General features: G+C 33.2%; 1 protein-coding gene and 1 long non-coding RNA gene across 3 annotated transcripts; one reads left to right on the top strand and one right to left on the bottom strand.

The window, feature by feature from the left end:
• Positions 1–2,671: 2,671 nt before the first annotated feature.
• On the bottom strand, positions 2,672–4,349 carry LOC131610910 (uncharacterized). 2 transcript variants are annotated; one of them, XR_009286702.1, is made up of 4 exons: positions 3,783–4,349; positions 3,513–3,622; positions 2,998–3,147; positions 2,672–2,889 (listed from the first exon to the last, which is right to left on the bottom strand). It is a non-coding gene; the product is annotated as an uncharacterized LOC131610910 (long non-coding RNA). The 2 variants fall into 2 exon arrangements; XR_009286703.1 differs by lacking the exons at positions 3,513–3,622; positions 3,783–4,349 and adding an exon at positions 3,385–3,444.
• Positions 4,350–16,800: 12,451 nt separating this feature from the next.
• On the top strand, positions 16,801–19,321 carry LOC131643365 (probable protein phosphatase 2C 63). The gene is made up of 4 exons (XM_058913569.1): positions 16,801–17,278; positions 17,535–17,908; positions 18,215–18,451; positions 18,546–19,321. Exons 1-4 carry the CDS (start codon positions 17,020–17,022, stop codon positions 18,813–18,815), a joined length of 1,140 nt encoding a protein of 379 aa, XP_058769552.1. The 5' UTR covers positions 16,801–17,019; the 3' UTR covers positions 18,816–19,321.
• Positions 19,322–19,926: the final 605 nt, after the last annotated feature.

Raw genomic sequence — 19,926 nt, 5'->3', positions numbered from 1 at the left:
ATGAAGATGATGTTCAACAACTTTAAGTTGAAGACAACTAAAGATTTAAGAGTTATGTGGAGTACGTTTCTCTGTTACAAAAAAAGGGTCCGATCGAGGTTGAGGAGTGGAAAAATCGACCGACGGTATTCTAAAGATGTTGAAACGTCCTCAACCATCTCTTGATCATGAAATGTCATGTTAGTTTTATGTTAACAAATATCTATGTAATGTTATTTATTTTGTGTATGTGATAACAAATATTTATGTTAATTTGTATATTCTTTATCTATTGTATGTGATAGTGAAATTGCTTCTAGTTTTTTTTATAACAAGACATATTTCAAATTTCGAAATCCAGAAACACTATTAAGATGAGTTTGTGATTCTGTTTTTGTAATTACAGAGTATATTTTGGATTATAAAATTCAGAACCACTCCTGAACATATTGCATTAGGATGCATTTGAAGTGAGGTTAAGTAGTAGTATCAGGAAAGATTTCAAATTTTAAAATCCATATTTGTTTTTAACATTTGCTTTGATGTTTCAGAGTTTGTTGTATACTTCAGGCTCGTCCAAATTTTAAAATTTAGAAACAAAGGGTATTTATGAAATTTCGCCTAGATATGTGAGTTACTCATAGGGTGTATTAAACAATCCCCCTAACATATTTATTACAGTTAAAATTTAAACTATAACAAAATAATGTCCAATTTAATTTGCGACACTTAAATCGTAATTAACTTACACGGTATCTCCAAAAACTTAAGCTACTCTAATATTAATATAACACAACAACTATATTGTGCTCCTCTGTCTCATAAAAAAGTTATAATTGAATAATACCTGATTTAAAAAATAAATTAAATGTGTTAAGTTTAGTGATAGAATCATATGATCCAAAATTTGATAGGTATAAATCGTAAATAAAAAGAATTTTATAGAATATTTATTACAGTTAAACCATAAAATAGTAAGATCCAATTTAATTTGACACTTAAATTATAGTTAATTTTTACAGTGCCTTTCAAAAATTTAAAAAATGTTATTTTAACATAACACGGTCACATAAAAATGTCATATTTTACACACTTTTTTTTAAAAATTATTAGATGGATTAATTTTAATGATATACTAGTAACTACTTTACAATATAACTAGTGTTTCTACTCGTGCGATGCACGGGATAAAATTTATTATACTAAACACAATATTTTATAATTAGTTAAAATTTACAAATAAAGTTATATTAACATTATAATGTCTATGTTATAGTTGCACATTTTTTTATTAATAGTAAATTATATTTTGTTTATAAAAATATTTTTATTACTTAAAAATTTAATTTATTTAATTATAAAAAAAATTAAATTATGATGCTAATTTAAAAAGAATAGAATTTGTTAATTTTTTTTTGTAAGTTACCAAAAAAATCATTTAGTCTATAAAAAATCATTTAATATAAATTAAGAAATTAAAACAAAATTTTTTATTTTAAAGTTGTTCGATATAAAATAAATAAATAAGATCTTATTTTAAAGATGACCTTCATTTCTGAGAAACAATCTATATGGAATCAATTTTAATTTAGAAAACTTATATATTTATAGATTTTTGTGAAAAAAATGATAAAGATAGAAATTAAAAGTTTAAATTTTTATACTATGTTATGATTTGAAAAGATTTAGTTTTTGGAAAACAACTTAGTTTTATTATTCCATGTTTGGAATAATTTATAAGATTTAAAATGTCAAATAAAAATGTTTTAAATAATTTAAAATTAGTTTGTAAAGATAATAGTTTTTTAAAAAAAGTTTTTTTAGAACCCTAGGTTAGTTGAGGTTATTATCTATTACAGAAGTGGATTGATATAATTTTTAATAATTTTATGATTTGATTAAAATTTATTTTCTATAGTTCATATGCTATGCGCATTTGTAATAAAAATGAAATGAAAGACAAAATTATTTTTTAGGGGTTTCTATAATTACTATTTTAATTTATATCATCATCAAAATTTTATTTATATCTTTGACTTTCCTATTAATATTTTTTTATATTTATATCGTTTACGTTTATTATTTCTTTTAATTTGAAAATTATTTATAAAAATTTTCAAATTGACATTCCTCTAAATAAAATACTATGAAATTACTTATTTAAAATACTATAAAATTTTCAAATTGACATTCCTTTAAATAAAATACTATAAAACTTATTTCTTCCACCTTTAATTATAAAAATAATAATATTATTTAATTTAAAAATTACATTGTTAATAACCATATGGTCATAAATTTTAATTAACATCATTTATTTTAGTTAATAATATCAAATATGTAGGACATCTTAATTAATAGTAAAAAGATTTTAGTTGAAGTATTAAATATATTTTTGATCAAATAAAATCAATATTTTGAATTATTACAAACAAAAAAATCTTTAAACTTCAATTAGAAAATAAAATAATAGACTTAGAAAAGATTTGATATTTCAATAGACTAATTGAAGTTTAAATGCACATAAACATGAATATGAAATAATAGATTTAAGAAATATCTTCTAATAGAAATATACAATTGAATGCTGATACAAACCATAATCAAATTTCATTTATCTTATCAGTCAAATTACACAACAAACACAATCAAAATAAGAGAAAATTGAATATAAAATCTAACATTTGTATCACACTGCAGAAGAGCACAGGAAAAGTCAGAAACAACATGAATAGTAGAAGAATGTCCTGAACATCAGAAGGATTGAGTGAAGCGATCTGACTAATGTTCAAATTTCTAAGTTCATGTTCTTCATTTATTCTTCAAAATAAATAGAGATCTCATAAACCGCAATCAAACCTCTGCTTGCCGTCTCGCTTGCAATCTTACACCAGTAGCATCATACATCACCTGCCAATCATTAACAAACTCCATGTGTATTAAATCAAACACATCAAAAACAAAATATATAGATCAAAATGTTTATAGATTGTATGGTTAGAACAAAAAAAATCATACAATCATAGCTAGAACCAATGCAGTAGCGAAAAACAGTCCACCAAATCCTTCATGAAATTCAACCGCCATAGCAACCGCGTAGCTGAATGCGAAGACGACATTCCACCACATCCCATCAATTGTTTCACAACACATTTGCTTTCCTTATACCTACCAAAAAAAAACATTAATCAATATTCAATTGTGTTGGATCGTTGAATTGGGATCAGAATATAGAATCGCCTGAAATTATATTTGTTAACAGAGCAAGCAAAACCCATTTTATATTAAACTTTAAAGATGATATTTTTCACAACAAATAAGCTTTAACCTGAAATCGTATACGAAGGAAATATTAATATTTAAAAAGTATACAAACATTATTCAAGCTGCAAGATAAGTATTAACCTGCATAATTTTCATATGCATAATTTCAAGTTACAACATATAAGCTTTAACCTGAAATCGTATACAAAGGAAATATTAATATTTAAAAAGTATACAAACATTATTCAAGTTGAAAGATAAGCTTTAACCTGCGGAATTTTAAGTTACAACAGATAAGCTTTAACTTGAAATCGTATACAAAGGAAGGTGCCCTTTTTTCAAATCCATGTAATATCTAAAAATTCTACAATCATTCAAGCTGCAAGATCAAAACAAACATTATTAAATATAAAAACATTATACTACATCAGATCCAAACATTACATACTAAAAGAGATACACAAATCTTACAGTTCACCAAACCCAAACCCTTTATCAAGTTTCAAAAAACACATAATTTAATTTTACCATTCATAAACCTTTCTGGCTACTGAGATGAAATCCTATATGATGTAGCCTTAATTTGATTCAATATATAGCAGAGAAAAGGGATGAACTAATTAGATTTATGAAAACAGTCGTGGAGATGAACAAATACACAGATCTACACCTGAAACAAACATTAATCATAAATAACAAAAGAATAAAAATCATAAATAAACCCTCAAACATAACAATAAACTAATTAGATTTATGAAAACAACCATGGAGATGAACAAATACACATATCTAAACCTATAACAAACATTAACCATCACCATCATTGCACTTTCACCGAATCAAGCTTCGACAGAATCACACAACACAACAACACAAATAACTGATTCCGTATCACCATCATCATCAAATTACCAACAAACAACGAATCAGAAATCGAAAAGAGGAGAAGAAGAGATTGAGACCGAGAGTTCGCCGGAGAAGAGAACTTGTATGAGTTCTTCGGCCGTCGTGTTTGAAACGGACGCGAGGTTGAGACGGCGAAGAACATGACCGAGAGAGAGAGAGAAGATGGAGCGCTGCCGCTGCATGTGTTGTTTCTGAACATGATGAAATTGAAGATGGAGTGAAAGCGTTTTGAATTTGTATTGGGATACGATACCTCGAGCGTTTCACTTTCATATCAATTTATTTGCTCTTCCCCAAATATTCGTGTTTATCGTGTAACCCTTGAAAGAAAAAAATGATGTTCCAGTTTCCCAATAAGACAAATGCATTTATTCATTTAATAAAATAATTAATTGAATAAAAAATAAAATTATTAATTGAATTAAGAATTAGTTTCCATTAATAGAAAGTTTAGAAAAGTTAAAAAGTGTAACAAAGCATTAGGGAGTGTCATGTGTCTCACTTGCCCAATTACTCATTCAGAAATATTATTATGAATGATATTAGAGTTAAAATTAATAAATAAGAATATAATAATAGAAGATAATAGTTGCATTGCTATGTAAAAAAAAGTGTAAATGAAAACTTATGAGATTGGTGAAGTGCAATATTAAAGATGATTTTTTCTTTAGCCACCTCCCTATGGGGGTGACCCCCAGCGAAAAACCAAAACTACCCCTGCTTCGGAAATGAACTTCCGAAGCGCTTTTTTTTTTGAATTTTTTTTGTCTTCGGAAATGAACCTCCGAAGATGTCAAAACCGTTAATATTTCGGAAGTTCATTTCCGAAAATATTTCTGCATATACAAATTTCCCTCCTTCACTATTTCATCATTTTTCTCCAACACTTTTTCAAACCCTCCACAAAACCCAATCAATCTCCATCCATTGCTCGGTAAAGGGGAAAATAATCACACTTTAGTCCGACGGGAACTTCTTGCGGAGTTGACTTCGTATCGGGACATCTACGGCCGACTATATGAAAATCAAGAAAAGTTTGCAAAAATTCATGATGCACTTGTTCCACCACTTACCGGTATCGCTCCGGTCTCGAAGTGGATGTCATTCCCCGATATGGGTCATCTCATAGCAAGTGCATATGATATTGTATGCGTCGATTTGACGAGGTTTGGACTAAGTGAGACTTTCTTTCCACTTCATAGTCGACCGCCATTGGACTCGTCGGGCCGAATCATATGCATCGGGTATCTACGATCGCGGCACTTCGTCCAAGTGTTTTTGAAACCGGGGTGTCCTATACCGGCTACTTGTTGTCAATGGACCGCACATCGTTCAAATAAGGCGGAAACTTGGCCGGATCCTTTTGTTTCAAGAATGGCGGAGTTTGAAGAAATGATGAGCCAAGAGCGCGAGCAAAATAGAGAGCGGTCGAAGAATGAGCCTATTTTGGACTTAGGATCCACCGATTGGTTCGGTGAATTTTAGTTTGTTCCGGATCGTTTTTTGTATGTATTGTTGTTTATCATGTAAAATCGGACCGATTCAATACATGTATAATATAATTATGTTTTATGACTTGCTTGTCTAATTTATGGTTAATGTCAATTCCATATGTTCAATTTAGACAACACACTAAGCAATCAACAAAATGCAAAATTTATGTCTGTTTCTGCATAATTCGGAAATGAACTTCCGAAATATACATGTCTGGAGCCTATTTTCGGAAGTTCATTTCCGAAATGTCCCCTGAGGCAGGATAAGGTTTGTTAGGCCATCAATGCTCCAATAAGTCTATAAATACACACTCTTCTTCATCCTCTCCACACCACAAAACACAAATGACACAAACCTACCCCCACCTAGCATTCGTCTACTTAGAAACCGACTACCCGATGCCGTTCCAATTTCGCTTCTCGCGCGACACGCCGTTTGCGGAGTTGATACTGTCGCTCAACACGCTTTTGCGCTATCCCGAGAATCGAAAGGTTGTCAAGCTCGAGTACCGCTCGCCATCGCTTAACAACGAGGGAGGCATTAAGTTCACACCTTTTGAGATCAAGAACGACGAAGATTTGGCGGTTTTGTGGACAACGTTCGACCGATTTTCTTCGAAGGGCCCGATCGAGTTGGACGCGAAACTTCAAAGATCGGCGGACGATGTTATCAAAATGTTGACTCATCCCCACCTACCTGTGATCAACAATATGTAACTTTAATTATATGTAATATTATCGTTGTAATCTTCACCCGATTAAATAAAGCGAATTGTTGTTGTTTTTCATTTTCTTCTGTCCAGACATATTTTCGGAAGTTCATTTCCGAATTCCCCAAGGGGGGTGCGTCCGGAGATGAACTTCCGAAACACCACATTTTCTGAAAATGTAACTTTATTTCGGAGATGCATCTCCGAAATCAATATTTTATATTAAAAAAAACACGTTTTCGGAGATGCATTTCTGAAAACACCTTTTTTAAAAAAAAATGTACAGTTTCGGAAATGAACTTCCGAAACAAAGGGTATTGTGGTAAATTCACCATGGGTGGGCAAGAAGGTTGGGAGGTGGGTGAAGAAAAATTCTTAAAGATTTATCTTATCATCAATAACAGATTTTGAATCACATGATATCAATATTTAAAATAGCAAATATCAAGTTTAGTAGATTTAATTGAACTTAGATATAAAGATTAAAAAACTAAACAAGTAGTTGGTCAGTCACGATATATGCGTGTGTGATGGGAACAAACAAGTTGGACGAGCAACGCGCAATTTAATTGACACTTGATAGAGAGAAAGAGTAAACAATTTATTCTTCTTCTTGTATTCATTCAAACATGTCTTTGTACCAAAAAAACAAACTTGTGTTATAGTCTAGTAGATCTAGAATGTTGAACGTGACGTGAAGAAAATATATACAAAAAGGACAAAAAAAGGAATTGGAGTGAAAGTGAAAAGTCATTCTATTCGAGTAAATAATAAAGTAGTTAGTAGACTATTAGGACACAAGTGGATACAATGGAGGCAGAGATCAAGTTTGTAAAAAGCAAAAAGGAAATTCATGGGAAGGAAGGGAAAAAAAAGGTGCATGTGCCTTGTAGGATTATGCTTTGATTTTTTAATACAATTTTGTACTGGTTTTTTTTATTGGTATAAATATGTTTTTTTTAGTAAAAAGAATATGCAAACACTAAAACAATTATTTCTAAATCTTCAAACGTACCGATGCAATGCAAGCTATTAGGGATTAGATTTGATCAAGCTATACTATTTGTTAGAACACTACCAAAACTCAACCATCCTACTCTCTTCATTCATACCTTCCACAAAAGTATGCATTCAAAAACTAGTTGGTACACATTCTCATTAGAATCATAATTGTTGACACTCAAATAAGACTTCAATGGACTAAAACTCAGTATGAGTAGATTATCCTCGTTTGTGACTAGTCATTGTGTAATCTCCGTGCAAATAAAAAGAATCTGAGGCACTAATTGATTGCATATAGAGTTACTAATTGATTACAAAGTATATGTCGGAGGAGGAGGGAGAGGTACGAGGAAGACACTCTTGTCCAGATGAATAAAAGAAAATCTTCTCACTTGCTCGTATTCTGAACAGTAAAATCCCAAAGTCACTGGATAAACTGTCGAAACTCTAGAGTTATAACGAGATCGAAGATCCAGATGAGCATGCTGAGCATGTAGATGAGTGTCTGGACTACTATCATACTGACAAATTCATGAAGTACAAGCTCACTAACCCAGATCGATTAAGTCGTGACCACCTGGTATAAATCCCTTCCAGATGGAAGAATAAACTATTCGAATGACTTGTGCGAATCGTTCACCTCCCACATCACCGCTGTGAAGAGACAACTAATTATTATGGTTATGCTTAGCGGAATCACGCAAGGTAAGAAAGAAACCATGCATAGATACATTGACCGCTTCACCAAAGTCGAGGTTGTTGTTGGAGACTCGGATGAAATCCTGAAGTGTTGGATCTTTGAAGGGGGCTTGAGACTAGATTGTGTATTTCGTCAAAAATTAGGGCGCAAAGAGGCACACAACCTGAATGATTTGTTGAGTAAAATGCAACCCGACATCAAGTACAAAGAGAAACTATAGGCGTTAGCTGGAGATTTCGATTCTGAAGCTAGATAATTTGAAGTTGTGTATTCAAAATGTTATGGATATTGGTTTGAAAGAGGTTATTTCGTGCAGATAGTCTTTGAAAGGAATGATACTTATGTTGGAATATTAACTTAGAAGAATCCTTGAAATATTTACAAGTACACTTTCGACAACAGCGCTCGCCAAACTCGAAGCGTTGAGCGGGAAATATTCGAAATTCAAATGGGAATGTGTAATCAGGCGAACGCGTGGAAACATCTCAAGGAGGCAACGCTTGTGGCTACAAACGTGGTAGTCATCTATGTAGGGATCGTTAGGGTCGATTTAGTATCAATAGGAGTCTAAATGTTTAGATTTGGTATGTTTCAAAAAGATATACAAAAAGTTCACTAAAAATACTCAAAGTACCAACGTTAGAGAAACGAGTCTTTGCTGAACAAATGTATGTGCAAAAACACCTTGTTTATTTTATTCGAAGTTAATTTATTGCCTTTATATAAGCACAAGTTACTTTACATTATTTTATCGTCATTTGGTTTCTAGTCAAATCTACATTTCGCTTTATCATCTTTACTTTCGAAATCATTTACCTTAATGTTATATTCTTTTACTTTCATAGGAAATTTATAGATTTTGTCGAAGTCTTTATACTTCTTTATTTTATGGTTCATTGTCGAACCCTAGTCATTGTAAAGTCATTCATCATCATACAGAAAATTAATCATCTAAATATAAGATCAAAAAAATGAGTCAGATTATAAGAACCCTAGCATTTGAGACACATGTCCTAGGATCAATCTAGTCGATCCTGTGAGTTACCAAAGATATATTGTTTGGAAGACTAGTGGTTGTTTGTCAGAAATCACTGGTAAACAATAGGCAACAAGGGTTAGTCAGATACTAAAAAATACATGACCTAGACAACCATTAGAGAAAGACGCCAGGCGGTTCAAAGAAGAAATTGAGCGCAGAGCCCACCCTAGGTTTGATTCTTACACTCCCTTGAACATCTTACGGGAGAGAATCTTGAAGCCTTATGCGAACATGAGTTTAAATAGGTCGAGATAAGGAACTCGTACCCGATCAAGGAGTCTCCCTGGACCGATAAGTATATATCCTTTTGGGATAGGTACCCCCTTTTGTAGAGATATGATCATTCCCCCTGTCAAGTAATGACTTTAGGTCCAATAATTGTGAAATATGTCCGGGCATATGGATTAAGGACCAAATTCTAGGTTGTAGATTGTCGCAAGGTGTTGAAAAGGCTTCTTCATGAGTAATCAATATGTGTTATCACCTCGATGGCTGTAAGGCCTCCTTCACGAGGATCCATCATGTAATCGTTTTGAGGGGAGACAAGGATTCCTTCATGAGGATCCATTATGTAATCGTCTTGGGGGTGATAAGGATTCCTTCATGAGGATCCAACATGTAATCCTCTCAAGGGGCGGCAAGGATTCCTTCGTGGGGGTCATGTAATTGCCTCGAGGGGCGACAATGATTATTTCACGAGGATCCAATATGGAATCACCTTAAAGGTAATTTTAACAAGATTCCATTGATCTTTGACATCTCACAAAAAGATCAACAATAACCCAAAACTTTTTGTGGGGTATATGCCTGTTTGCCACCCTACCTATAACCATATTATATGATGAGGGCACATTAATGACTAGATATCTTACCTTGATATATTTGGAATTTTCTTCTGCCCCAAAGGTGGTATGCAACATTATGTAGTTGTTCACTTGCTCTGACTCGCCCAAAAACCCACCAACAATCCCTATAAGGGTTTAAGGTCATCCAAATCTAGGCGAAACCTCTCAAATACGTCCTAGTAAATGGTGTCTGCAGAGATTGCTTGATTAGTAAAGAATCTTTTGATTTCCCAATCTTCACATTGAACAAAGATAACCATGAGGTCATCACTATGTAGGGTGAATTTCGGTTGCATCTTTCTTACATAACGCAATCTTGGTCTATGGAGCTTTTGATTCACCTGTCTTGGGTCAATGGGTGAACCATTAATGGCTAGGATTTGGAGGGCATATCTCTTTCGGGTGGAATTGGTCTCTATGCCTCCAACTAATCCTCATGCAACGGTGTTGAACGTATGGTATATAGTTCTATCATCATATTCCTTACTTGCCCATTTCCTTGACTGGATTTGGGCATCCCGAGGACGTCTCGCCCCTAGGAACCAGATCTCCCTAATCATCCATCGATGCTACATTTAACATACTTCATACTTCTTTAAGTGTACTTCCTAGATCATACACTTTTCTCTTTCTTAAGGGGAAGACAGTCCTTATTGTGATGCCTCTTGACATTTTGGAACTTACACCAACTATTTGGATCAGGCCCCATGATGTTTATATTTTGGGCTGGTTGTTGAGGGATTGTTATGCATGTGAATAACTTCTTATCATGTATGCTCTCGATAGGTGTTCAGGGGCGTGAAGCTCTCAACAGGCTTTCCAATTTACTTAAATGTTATTTTGCCCCTCTTGGGCGATGTGTATTGGTTCCTTCTTGAGTTGTCTATATTGGGAGTATGTTCTTTTGTATCTCGGGCCTTCTTTTCAATATTTCTCTTTTCACCATTGATATAACATTTGAATCACATTATTACTTTAGCCAAGGACACTGCTGGTCTCTAGTCAAGGAATTCATTGAAGTGTCTTGTCGTGGGCCCATTCTGGAATGCTCATACGAACATTTCATGGTTTGGATGAATTACCTTGATTGTTGCTTCGTTGAAACTAGTGAGACGCTCCTTCTGTAATTCTAAGGGACCTTGGTGAATTTTGAATAGAGTGGTGGAGACCTACATTTTTAAACCAATTAAAACTCAAAGAAAAAGAGAGAAAATATTAAAAATATCAAATAATAAAATAAAAATAAGGAAAAAATCATAAAATCCGAAATAATTCAAAGCATTTTTGATTTTTTTTTTCATAATTTTTGGAATTAAAATGAAGGAGATATGAATTTTTGAAGTTAAATGAAATAAAAGAAAATAGAATAAAATCAAAAAATGTATGTGGCGTTTGATTGAGAGCTCATTAATTGACCTGGAAGATCTAATAGTTCTGAAACACATGCTCATGGTGTACCTCAGTCAGAGCATGCTCACAATGTAAAACAAAGTAAAACCAATCAAAATAAAACAAATGGCTCACATTCATTGGTTGAAGACAGACACGTAGGTTTTCTTCAACCTCTAGCCAAAATTTTCAAAGGATCTATGCAGAAATCTTGGATCCTTCAAAAGGTAACCAAATCAAGTGCTAGTGGTATCATTGGATTCGTCTCTCCTAGACAATCTCAACCACATCATTGTGAAACATTTATTCAAAACACAACTTACTCGATTTGAAAAAACCAGAAGAGTTTAAAACTAAAATTATAAGAAACAAATGCATCAAACTAAACCAAATCTTAAAATAAATTGTGCAATGAGTATCAGTGAGTCAAGAACTTCATGTTAGCCACAATTTTGAGTTGATTTGGTGGAGATTTATACCCGAATGAAGTTCACCAAAAAGCTTGTGAAAACTGAACTGAGGAGCTTCAATGGAGGCACGATTTGACTTGCAAATGATCTGGTTAGATTCAATGAAGGTCAAGGAAGCTAACTGAGTGAATGATTTGAATGTATGAGGTCTGAAATGAAAAAATGATTTACAATCTTTCGAATGGGATCTTAGCAGGGGTATTTTGGCTCTGAAAAGCTTAGGAAATGAATGAAATATGACCCTCTATTTATAGTTGAGCTCATGGAATTAAAAAGCGTGTGAAATGATAAAAAATGGAGTGAATTTGTGTGAAGGTTGAAACATGAGAAGTGTGACTTGTAATTCCCTCAAAACTCAACAAAAACTTGTGTTTCAACCCACTAAACATCTTTTGGAAGCTTACTAATCATGTTTAGACTCAAAACACGCATCAATTTGACCTATAATTTGAATTAGAATGATAATGCAAAACTGATTGTGTACCAAAATTCATGGTTGGCGTACCATGTTTGAACCAAGGCCATTTGAAATTGGCTCGTGCATTTATTGATTTTCTTTTAGCCAAATACTCTCCTTGTCATGAAGAACATAATGCAAAAAGAATGGAAGCAAATGGATGCTCGAGGAGAAAGATATGATCATGAGGTTTTGAGGAAAACCTTGAAATTCTAGGCTATGCCTTGCATCAAATAGGTCATGCCCAAGTTTTGTGCACAAAGGTCTGTAATTTTTGGATGCCTTAGAGCATGAATTTGGCCTGGACCTTTGAAGATGAAATGTTATTCTATTCAAGATGAAAATTTGGCAAAAGGAACTGCCCAAAAATGTTGAAAATTGAGAGATTTTTTCACTTTTGAAAATTGGCATGCCATACTTGAAAATTCCACTATGTCCACAAGATGACCTATAATGTTTTCCTTTCTTCCATGGACTTCCACTCAAAATTTTCTCTTTATCTTGAAAGATGGATTGAATTATAATCATACAAGATTATTATGCAAAAAGAATGGGCTCAAGATGATGACAATCGAGCAAGTTATGATCCTTTGAAATGGACACACAATTCCTTGAACTTTCAAAGGAGGACCTATGATGTCTCTCCACTTTTGATGACTTTCTTCACAAAATTTCCTCCTGACTTGTGAAGAGAAATTGTTGATGATGTCAAGGAAAATAATTTTCAAAAATAAGCACTTAAAAATCTTGAAAATTGAGGGAGTTATGTCCTTTTAATCATAGGATCAAGACCTTGTCAAATTATGTCAAACTTATTGAATCAACTTTGAATCTCTTGAACTTTTCTTGCATGATAAAGCATAAGGAGACATATAATACCTTAAAATGATGTTCTCTTGAGGCACATTTGACTATAAGGCTCATGGCTTGAGGAAACTTGTTGAAGAAGGCATGGAAATAAACTCATGCACTTATGAAGTTCCTTGATGACTCAAACTATATAATCTTGAGGCACTTATGAAGTTGAGAGATGCTTAGAACATGGTACTTGATGATAAGAATATATCACTTGAAGTTTAAGCCATTTAGCTTCCAAGGATGATCAATTGATTGAGGATTGATCCTCAAAAACCCTAGCTTTAGGAGAGGTGTGGATGCACTTGATTCAATCACCTACAATGCACAAATCTTTTAAAAGGAAAAGACATATTTTTGTATTTTGGTTAGTATAATATAACAAAGAAATATCCACAAATTTAAACAAACATGGGTGCTTGGTGATTTGCCCAAAGATGAGATAAACAAAGCTTTAAAGTTGCACCTCAAGATTCTGATCTTGATCAATGATTGGAATGCAAATGATTAAGGAATCTTAGGGTCAAAAATTGGGATATGACAGACACCAATTTTATTAGGGCCCCACTGTGGGCGCCAATCGTACTTTTTAAAAGTATAAATGTGCGATAACTCCTAGTGATTAAGGGATGTCAGAGGCTTTAAGGTTTGTTCTGAGGTTTGGGGGATACTCATGTGGGATGAGAAGCTTTGTATGCGTGTATTTCTGTGTGTTAGTCCTTTTATTCAATCATGATGATGGGATGTTGTTATGTGTATCAGGCCCAAAGTTTAGGCTTCTTTGAAAATATCCACCACCCAGGGAGTGTCAAATTTAACTTCTAACATTCAGGGGAGCGTGGTGTACGTTTTTCCCGACTTCTTATGTGCCGTTACAGGAGGACATATTTCTAATTTTCACATTAGGTGACTTATCTAAAGAATGGCAATACATTTAACAAAATGATGATACATTCGATAAAGGGGCGGTATATATGATAAATTGGCGATTGGAGATCTCCATGTCGCCTATTAAGGCCCATTTACGGAATATATAGATACAAATAATATGTACTCAAGACTGATATGGAGATTTTAGAGTTTTTAAGTCTTATAACCTTCTGCTAGTTAAAATTTTCACGCGTGACAAATGTCAAAGGATCTAGTAGGTACAAATTGACGATCTTTAAGGATCAATAAACTTTGACAGTGTATTGGGTAGGGAAAATCCATCTCATGGTATTGAGGCATTAAAGTCTTCTTTAGAAACATCTTCCTCAAAGAATTTGTGTATCTAATTGATCTAAAAATTCTCGGGTGCTAGGATGACCTCAATCTGGTACGATCCAAGGGTGTAACCACTTTATGGACCTAATGTTCTCGAATTGTTCTTCACATATTGGTGCCATTAATAGTCTTAAATGATATTTCAATTATATAAACTAGTATGTATGATGTTGAATGAATTGACCTTTGGCCCAGACTTAAATAACGTGGATATGATTCATTTAGAGATTCATAACCAATATAATATTTAAACGGGACAAAATTGAAGAAGAAGAAATAATTATTGATAAACAAAATTATATTGGACATATACTAAATGAAATAATTATTTCTTAATTTTTTTTATGACACTTAATGTGGTTTGAGTGTTTTGATTAGAGATTTAAGTAGATCAGAAAAAATCAATTAAATCGACAATTCAAACTAAACCAAATTAAAATAAAACGAATTGTTTTTGGTTCGATTCTAAAATCGAACCGAACCAATGAAAACCGACGTGGTTTAGTTCGGTTCTCAATTTCAGTTTTTAGGAACTGACAAACCGATGAACTGAACCAACAAATATAATTACTCTCTAAATATTTTATTCCACCCATCATTAAGTCCAAATTTTCTATCGGTCCAACCATTCTCTATTTTTGTTTACACTTTCTTCCTTTCAGTAAAACATGCATATAGAACCAAATTTTAAAATATAGAATGTAGAAATCATAAGTCACAAAAATTTGCTTTCACTGAACTGCTACTTTTGCTGCCTATCACAACCGTTGCTCTCTCTACCACCATTCTAAATGTTACGCTCACCTTCTTCGTATTCATGTTCTCTTTGTTAATTTTTATTTTTTTGTTTACCTTTTTTGTTTCTTCTTCTTCAACAAATTTCTTCTACTCTTGTTAAAAAATAGTTTTGATGTGTGTTTGAGGTGTGAAACATCTTAATTCATGTGTGTTTTGTTGTGTTCTATTTGTTAAACTTTCAAATCTCTTCTTAACCTTATGATGTTAAGTGTCAACATTTATATTTGATTCTAAACTTATTTCATGATGTCATTGGAAATCATGTCATTGTTTCGTCTAGAATAAGAGCAACTTGTAATTTGTTTGAAAAAAGAGAGCATAAAATAAATTACATAAAATGTATTGTTTTAAAAAGGTTAAATTATCTCCTGGGTCCTTTAATTTATTATAATTGTAACAAGTTAGTCCTTTATATTTTTTTGGCTGCATCTGACTATTTTATGTTAGCTAACGCCTTCACCGTTGACATTTTTCCTGCTTTATTTTGTTCTATTAATTTTATTTTAATTTCTAAAATTCATATTAAATCCGTTTTTGGTAAAAAATAATGAAAAAATTCCTAAAAATATTTCTTCTCATTTTACACTTTGTGTAATTTTATGAGAATTTTATTTTTTGTTTTCCTATATTTTTTTAATTTATTTTTAAAGTGCATTTTAATTAATTTAAAAATACTTTTATGCACTAAAATATTCTAAAAAATTTATTATATGATCCTATGATGGTCTCTGGCCCTATGTTAAATGAGATATCAGTACCATTAGTGTCACTTCAGCGTTTATGGAGAGGATTTGAGAAAAAGATCAACGGTGCAGGCGTTAGTTAACATAAAGGACTCACACGTAGCAAAAAAAAACATAAATGACTAATTTGTTACAATTAAATAACTTAAAGAACCCTGGAGATAATTTAGCCTTTAAAAAACAATAGCAAAAATACATCGAAAAATACGATAGTGAATAATACACTGATGAATATAATGTTTGGAAAAAAACATTGTAAACCGATCAACTAAACCAAACCAATTAATTTAGTTTGGTTCCATTGTAAACCAATTAATGTTTGGAAAAAATATTAAAAATCGAACCAAATCAAACAGATGAAATCAAACCAATTACACCCCTAATTTTTGATGTATGATATTTCTTTATTTTTAAAAAAACATTTTAAAATTTAGGTGAAATTACAAAAAGAGAATTAATATTTTGGTCTACGTTTGATTTCACGTTTGAGACATCTAGAATTGATTTTGGACGCTTAGAATTGATTTTGACGAATTTGGTTGATATCAAGCAGAATTGATTATGCTTTCAAGAATTGATTCTACTTGAAGCTAGAATTTGTAGTTTTTGATCAAACATGATTTTTAAGCGTGATTTTTACGCTGAAATTTATTGTCCAACTCACTTTTACAAAAATTTCTTTAAACATAAATCACTTTACTTTTAACTCAATTTTATCCGGAATCAAATTAATTTTTTTCACCACATAAACAACAGACGCTTAATTGTAGTTTTTATTACGTTATTTTTGTCAATTTTTATAGTGCTTTTTAACACGTCAAGACATAGTTAATGAGTTGCGAGAGAGTATTAGTATATAATAATTTCGATGATTAATAATAAAGACGCGTTATTAAGAAACAGGAGAAAGAAAGAGGGAACATATCTTCGATTGAGGGGTCCGTCTTCCCCCTCCAAACGCGGCATTCATCACTGACTTTTCATTTCATTCTCCAAACCCTCTCCCTCTTTCTCTCTCCGATTCTGCACATACCTAACCCCAATAAATCATCACCCCCATCTATAAATTCTCACCCCCAATTTCTCTCACCCTTCCATAGATCATGCTGCGTTTGTGCTTCAGCCCTCTCGATTATTGCCTTCGACGTCGTGGTGCCTCTGATTTTCTTCTCTGGCACACCGACTTGAAACCCCACGCTTCCGGTGATTTCTCCATAGCCGTCGCTCAGGCTAATTACTCCCTTGAGGATCAGAGTCAAGTCTTTACCTCCCCTTCCGCCACCTACGTTGGTGTTTACGACGGTCATGGAGGTCCTGAAGCGTCTAGATTCGTCAATAACCGTCTCTTCCCTTATTTGCACAGTAGGTCACTTCCATTTTATACTATTCTTTAATATTTATTTGTGTGACTAGGTTTTGTTTGATGACTCTGATTTATTGCATTAATTAGAACTTCTCATTATTAATTTATTTGTTCCTGATTGAGAAGACGATCGTAACAGTAGTAGGAAGTCGTAACAGTAGTAGGAAGTTTATTAACTGTTTTTGACTTGACTCGTGATAGTACTTAATTCTGTTTTTGATCTTAGGTTAACTTGTTTGTGATTTTGATTCATAGAATTTTCGTCTGAGCAAGGGGGATTGTCGGTTGATGTGATAAAGAAGGCGTTTAGTGCTACCGAGGAGGATTTCTTGCATTTGGTTAAGTTGTCGTTGCCGCTTAGTCCTCAGATTGCGTCTGTGGGATCATGTTGTCTTCTTGGTGCGATTTCTAATAATGTGTTATATGTCGCCAACCTTGGAGACTCTAGAGTTGTTCTTGGCAGGAAGTATAGTGAGAACAAGAGTGGTTCGGTAGAGGCAGTGCGCTTGTCGACGGATCATAATGTAGCTGACGAAGAGGTGAGGAGAGAAGTTGAAGCTTTACACCCTGATGATTCACATGTTGTGGTTCTTAGCCGCGGTGTTTGGAGGATTAAGGGCATCATTCAGGTATACATATATAATATATGCAATAGACTTTTTACTAACAAAATTTTGGCCACTTTTAAACTCTTTTTTAAACTCTTGAATAGAATTCTATGAAGATGATGATGTATTTCCATTACAAAGTGTAATAGAATTCTACGTGCTATGTATAATTGGTTATAATTAAGGGCTTAGACGCCCTAGCCTCTTTTGATCTTTTGATTTGCCTTACGTATGTGCTTGCCTCCCTTATCAGGGAAAAGGTGCTGTAAGGGTGGGGAAGGGGTCTGTTTTATTTTTGTGGTAATAAACAGTTTTTTCATGTTGCAGGTGTCTAGATCTATTGGTGATGTGTATTTGAAGAGACCGGATTTCTACCGAGACCCCATTTTTCGTCAATTTGGAAATCCTATTCCATTGAAGCGTCCAGTAATGACAGCTGAACCATCAATCATCATTAGGGAGCTTGAATCAGATGATTTATTCTTAATATTTGCATCAGACGGCCTTTGGGAACAATTAAGCGATGAAGCAGCCGTTGATCTTGTTTTCAAATATCCAAGAGCTGTGAGTGTTTTCTGTTATTACTTCTGACCTGCTCGGAACAACAGAGTTTCAATTTATTTACACGGTTTCTTATTTGTGTTTATGATACCTGCAGGGAATTGCCAAGAGACTAGTAAGAGCTGCTCTGCAGGAAGCTGCAAAGAAAAGAGAGATGAGATATGCTGACATTAAGAAAATCGACAAAGGAATAAGAAGACACTTCCATGACGATATCACAGTTGTTGTAATCTATCTTGATCAACAAGGAGGCTCTTCTAGTGGTGGATCTAAGCAAACTGCTGTTGGTTATACAACTGCGCCAGTTGATATATTTTCTCTAAATGCTGATGAGGCCGAGAAGAGTATGCTTGGTTCAGTTGCCTAAAGAGTGAAATTGCTTCACTGAATCATAAAATGACTTTATTTTGGATGAAATTATTCTAAGCGGAGATGAATATTACTGGTAAATTAAGGGAATTCTCGAGTAAAAGATGCAAATTAGAAATTACTGCATAGATAGAGACCTCAAGTTGCTGACATATTCTTGGTGCAGATATGTATAGTTGTGAATTTATATTTTTGGGTTTGATGATAGTATCAATTTTGTTTATTTAGAAAGAAAAAATAAAATTTGTATTTATTGGTTACAAGGATCTATCGGTAATGTTCGTGAATGATAAGGTACGAGGTAAGCGTTGGTGACATTTCACCAACTAACAAAATGATAGGTGGGCAGGTGGTTGTTTGTGATAAGCAGAGTGGTGTGTTGGTTGCAATTAAAACCCGACATGAAATTGCAGACAGATCCTTAATTGTGTCTCTTATCCACTGTAATTGTAACAGACAGGAAATGGGATAAAGCTGGAGCAGTCTTCTTTTTAGTTTTCAGAATCAGATGCTTTTACTAATATTTTCTTGAGATAAAACTTCACTTTCTAAGGTTCTGATATGAATGCTAAAACATTTTTTTTTAAGATTAACATAATCTTTGTAAAATTAGTTAAATTTTTTTATAGAGCTTTGAGTCAATGTCTGCTCGATCATGGGATTGTCAGCCCCACCTAAGACCTCAAAAATTCGGATTCGGATCCAGTAACTTTGAGGCGGGAAAGTCACACGACTTTGAGCCAATCATGTTCATTGGATACCAATCAAGTGGACTAAATCATGCCATGTGGATTTGGAATTTTGATTATATTAAATTTTTCTCATTAAAGTAAGTTTAGACATGTGGTATTATTTAGTCCACTTGATGGATATTCAATGGACATAATTGGCTCAAAGTCATGTAACTTTCCCGCCACAGTTAATCTAGATCTCAAAAAGCGAGACATACATAGTTGAGGGAGCACTCTTATCTAAATTTTTATCTGTCCCATAAAAAAAATGAAGGTGGGGCGGACATGTGTGTCAAAAAAGTGAAATTCATCTCAAATTTTCAATTTGTAAGCAATGAATGAAGAGTACCAAGATCAAAAACCACGTTCAACGACCAT

Source organism: Vicia villosa, linkage group LG1 (genome assembly GCF_029867415.1).
Source record: "Vicia villosa cultivar HV-30 ecotype Madison, WI linkage group LG1, Vvil1.0, whole genome shotgun sequence".
Classification (NCBI taxonomy): Eukaryota; Viridiplantae; Streptophyta; class Magnoliopsida; order Fabales; family Fabaceae; genus Vicia; species Vicia villosa.
This window is presented reverse-complemented; position numbering and strand designations above follow the sequence as displayed.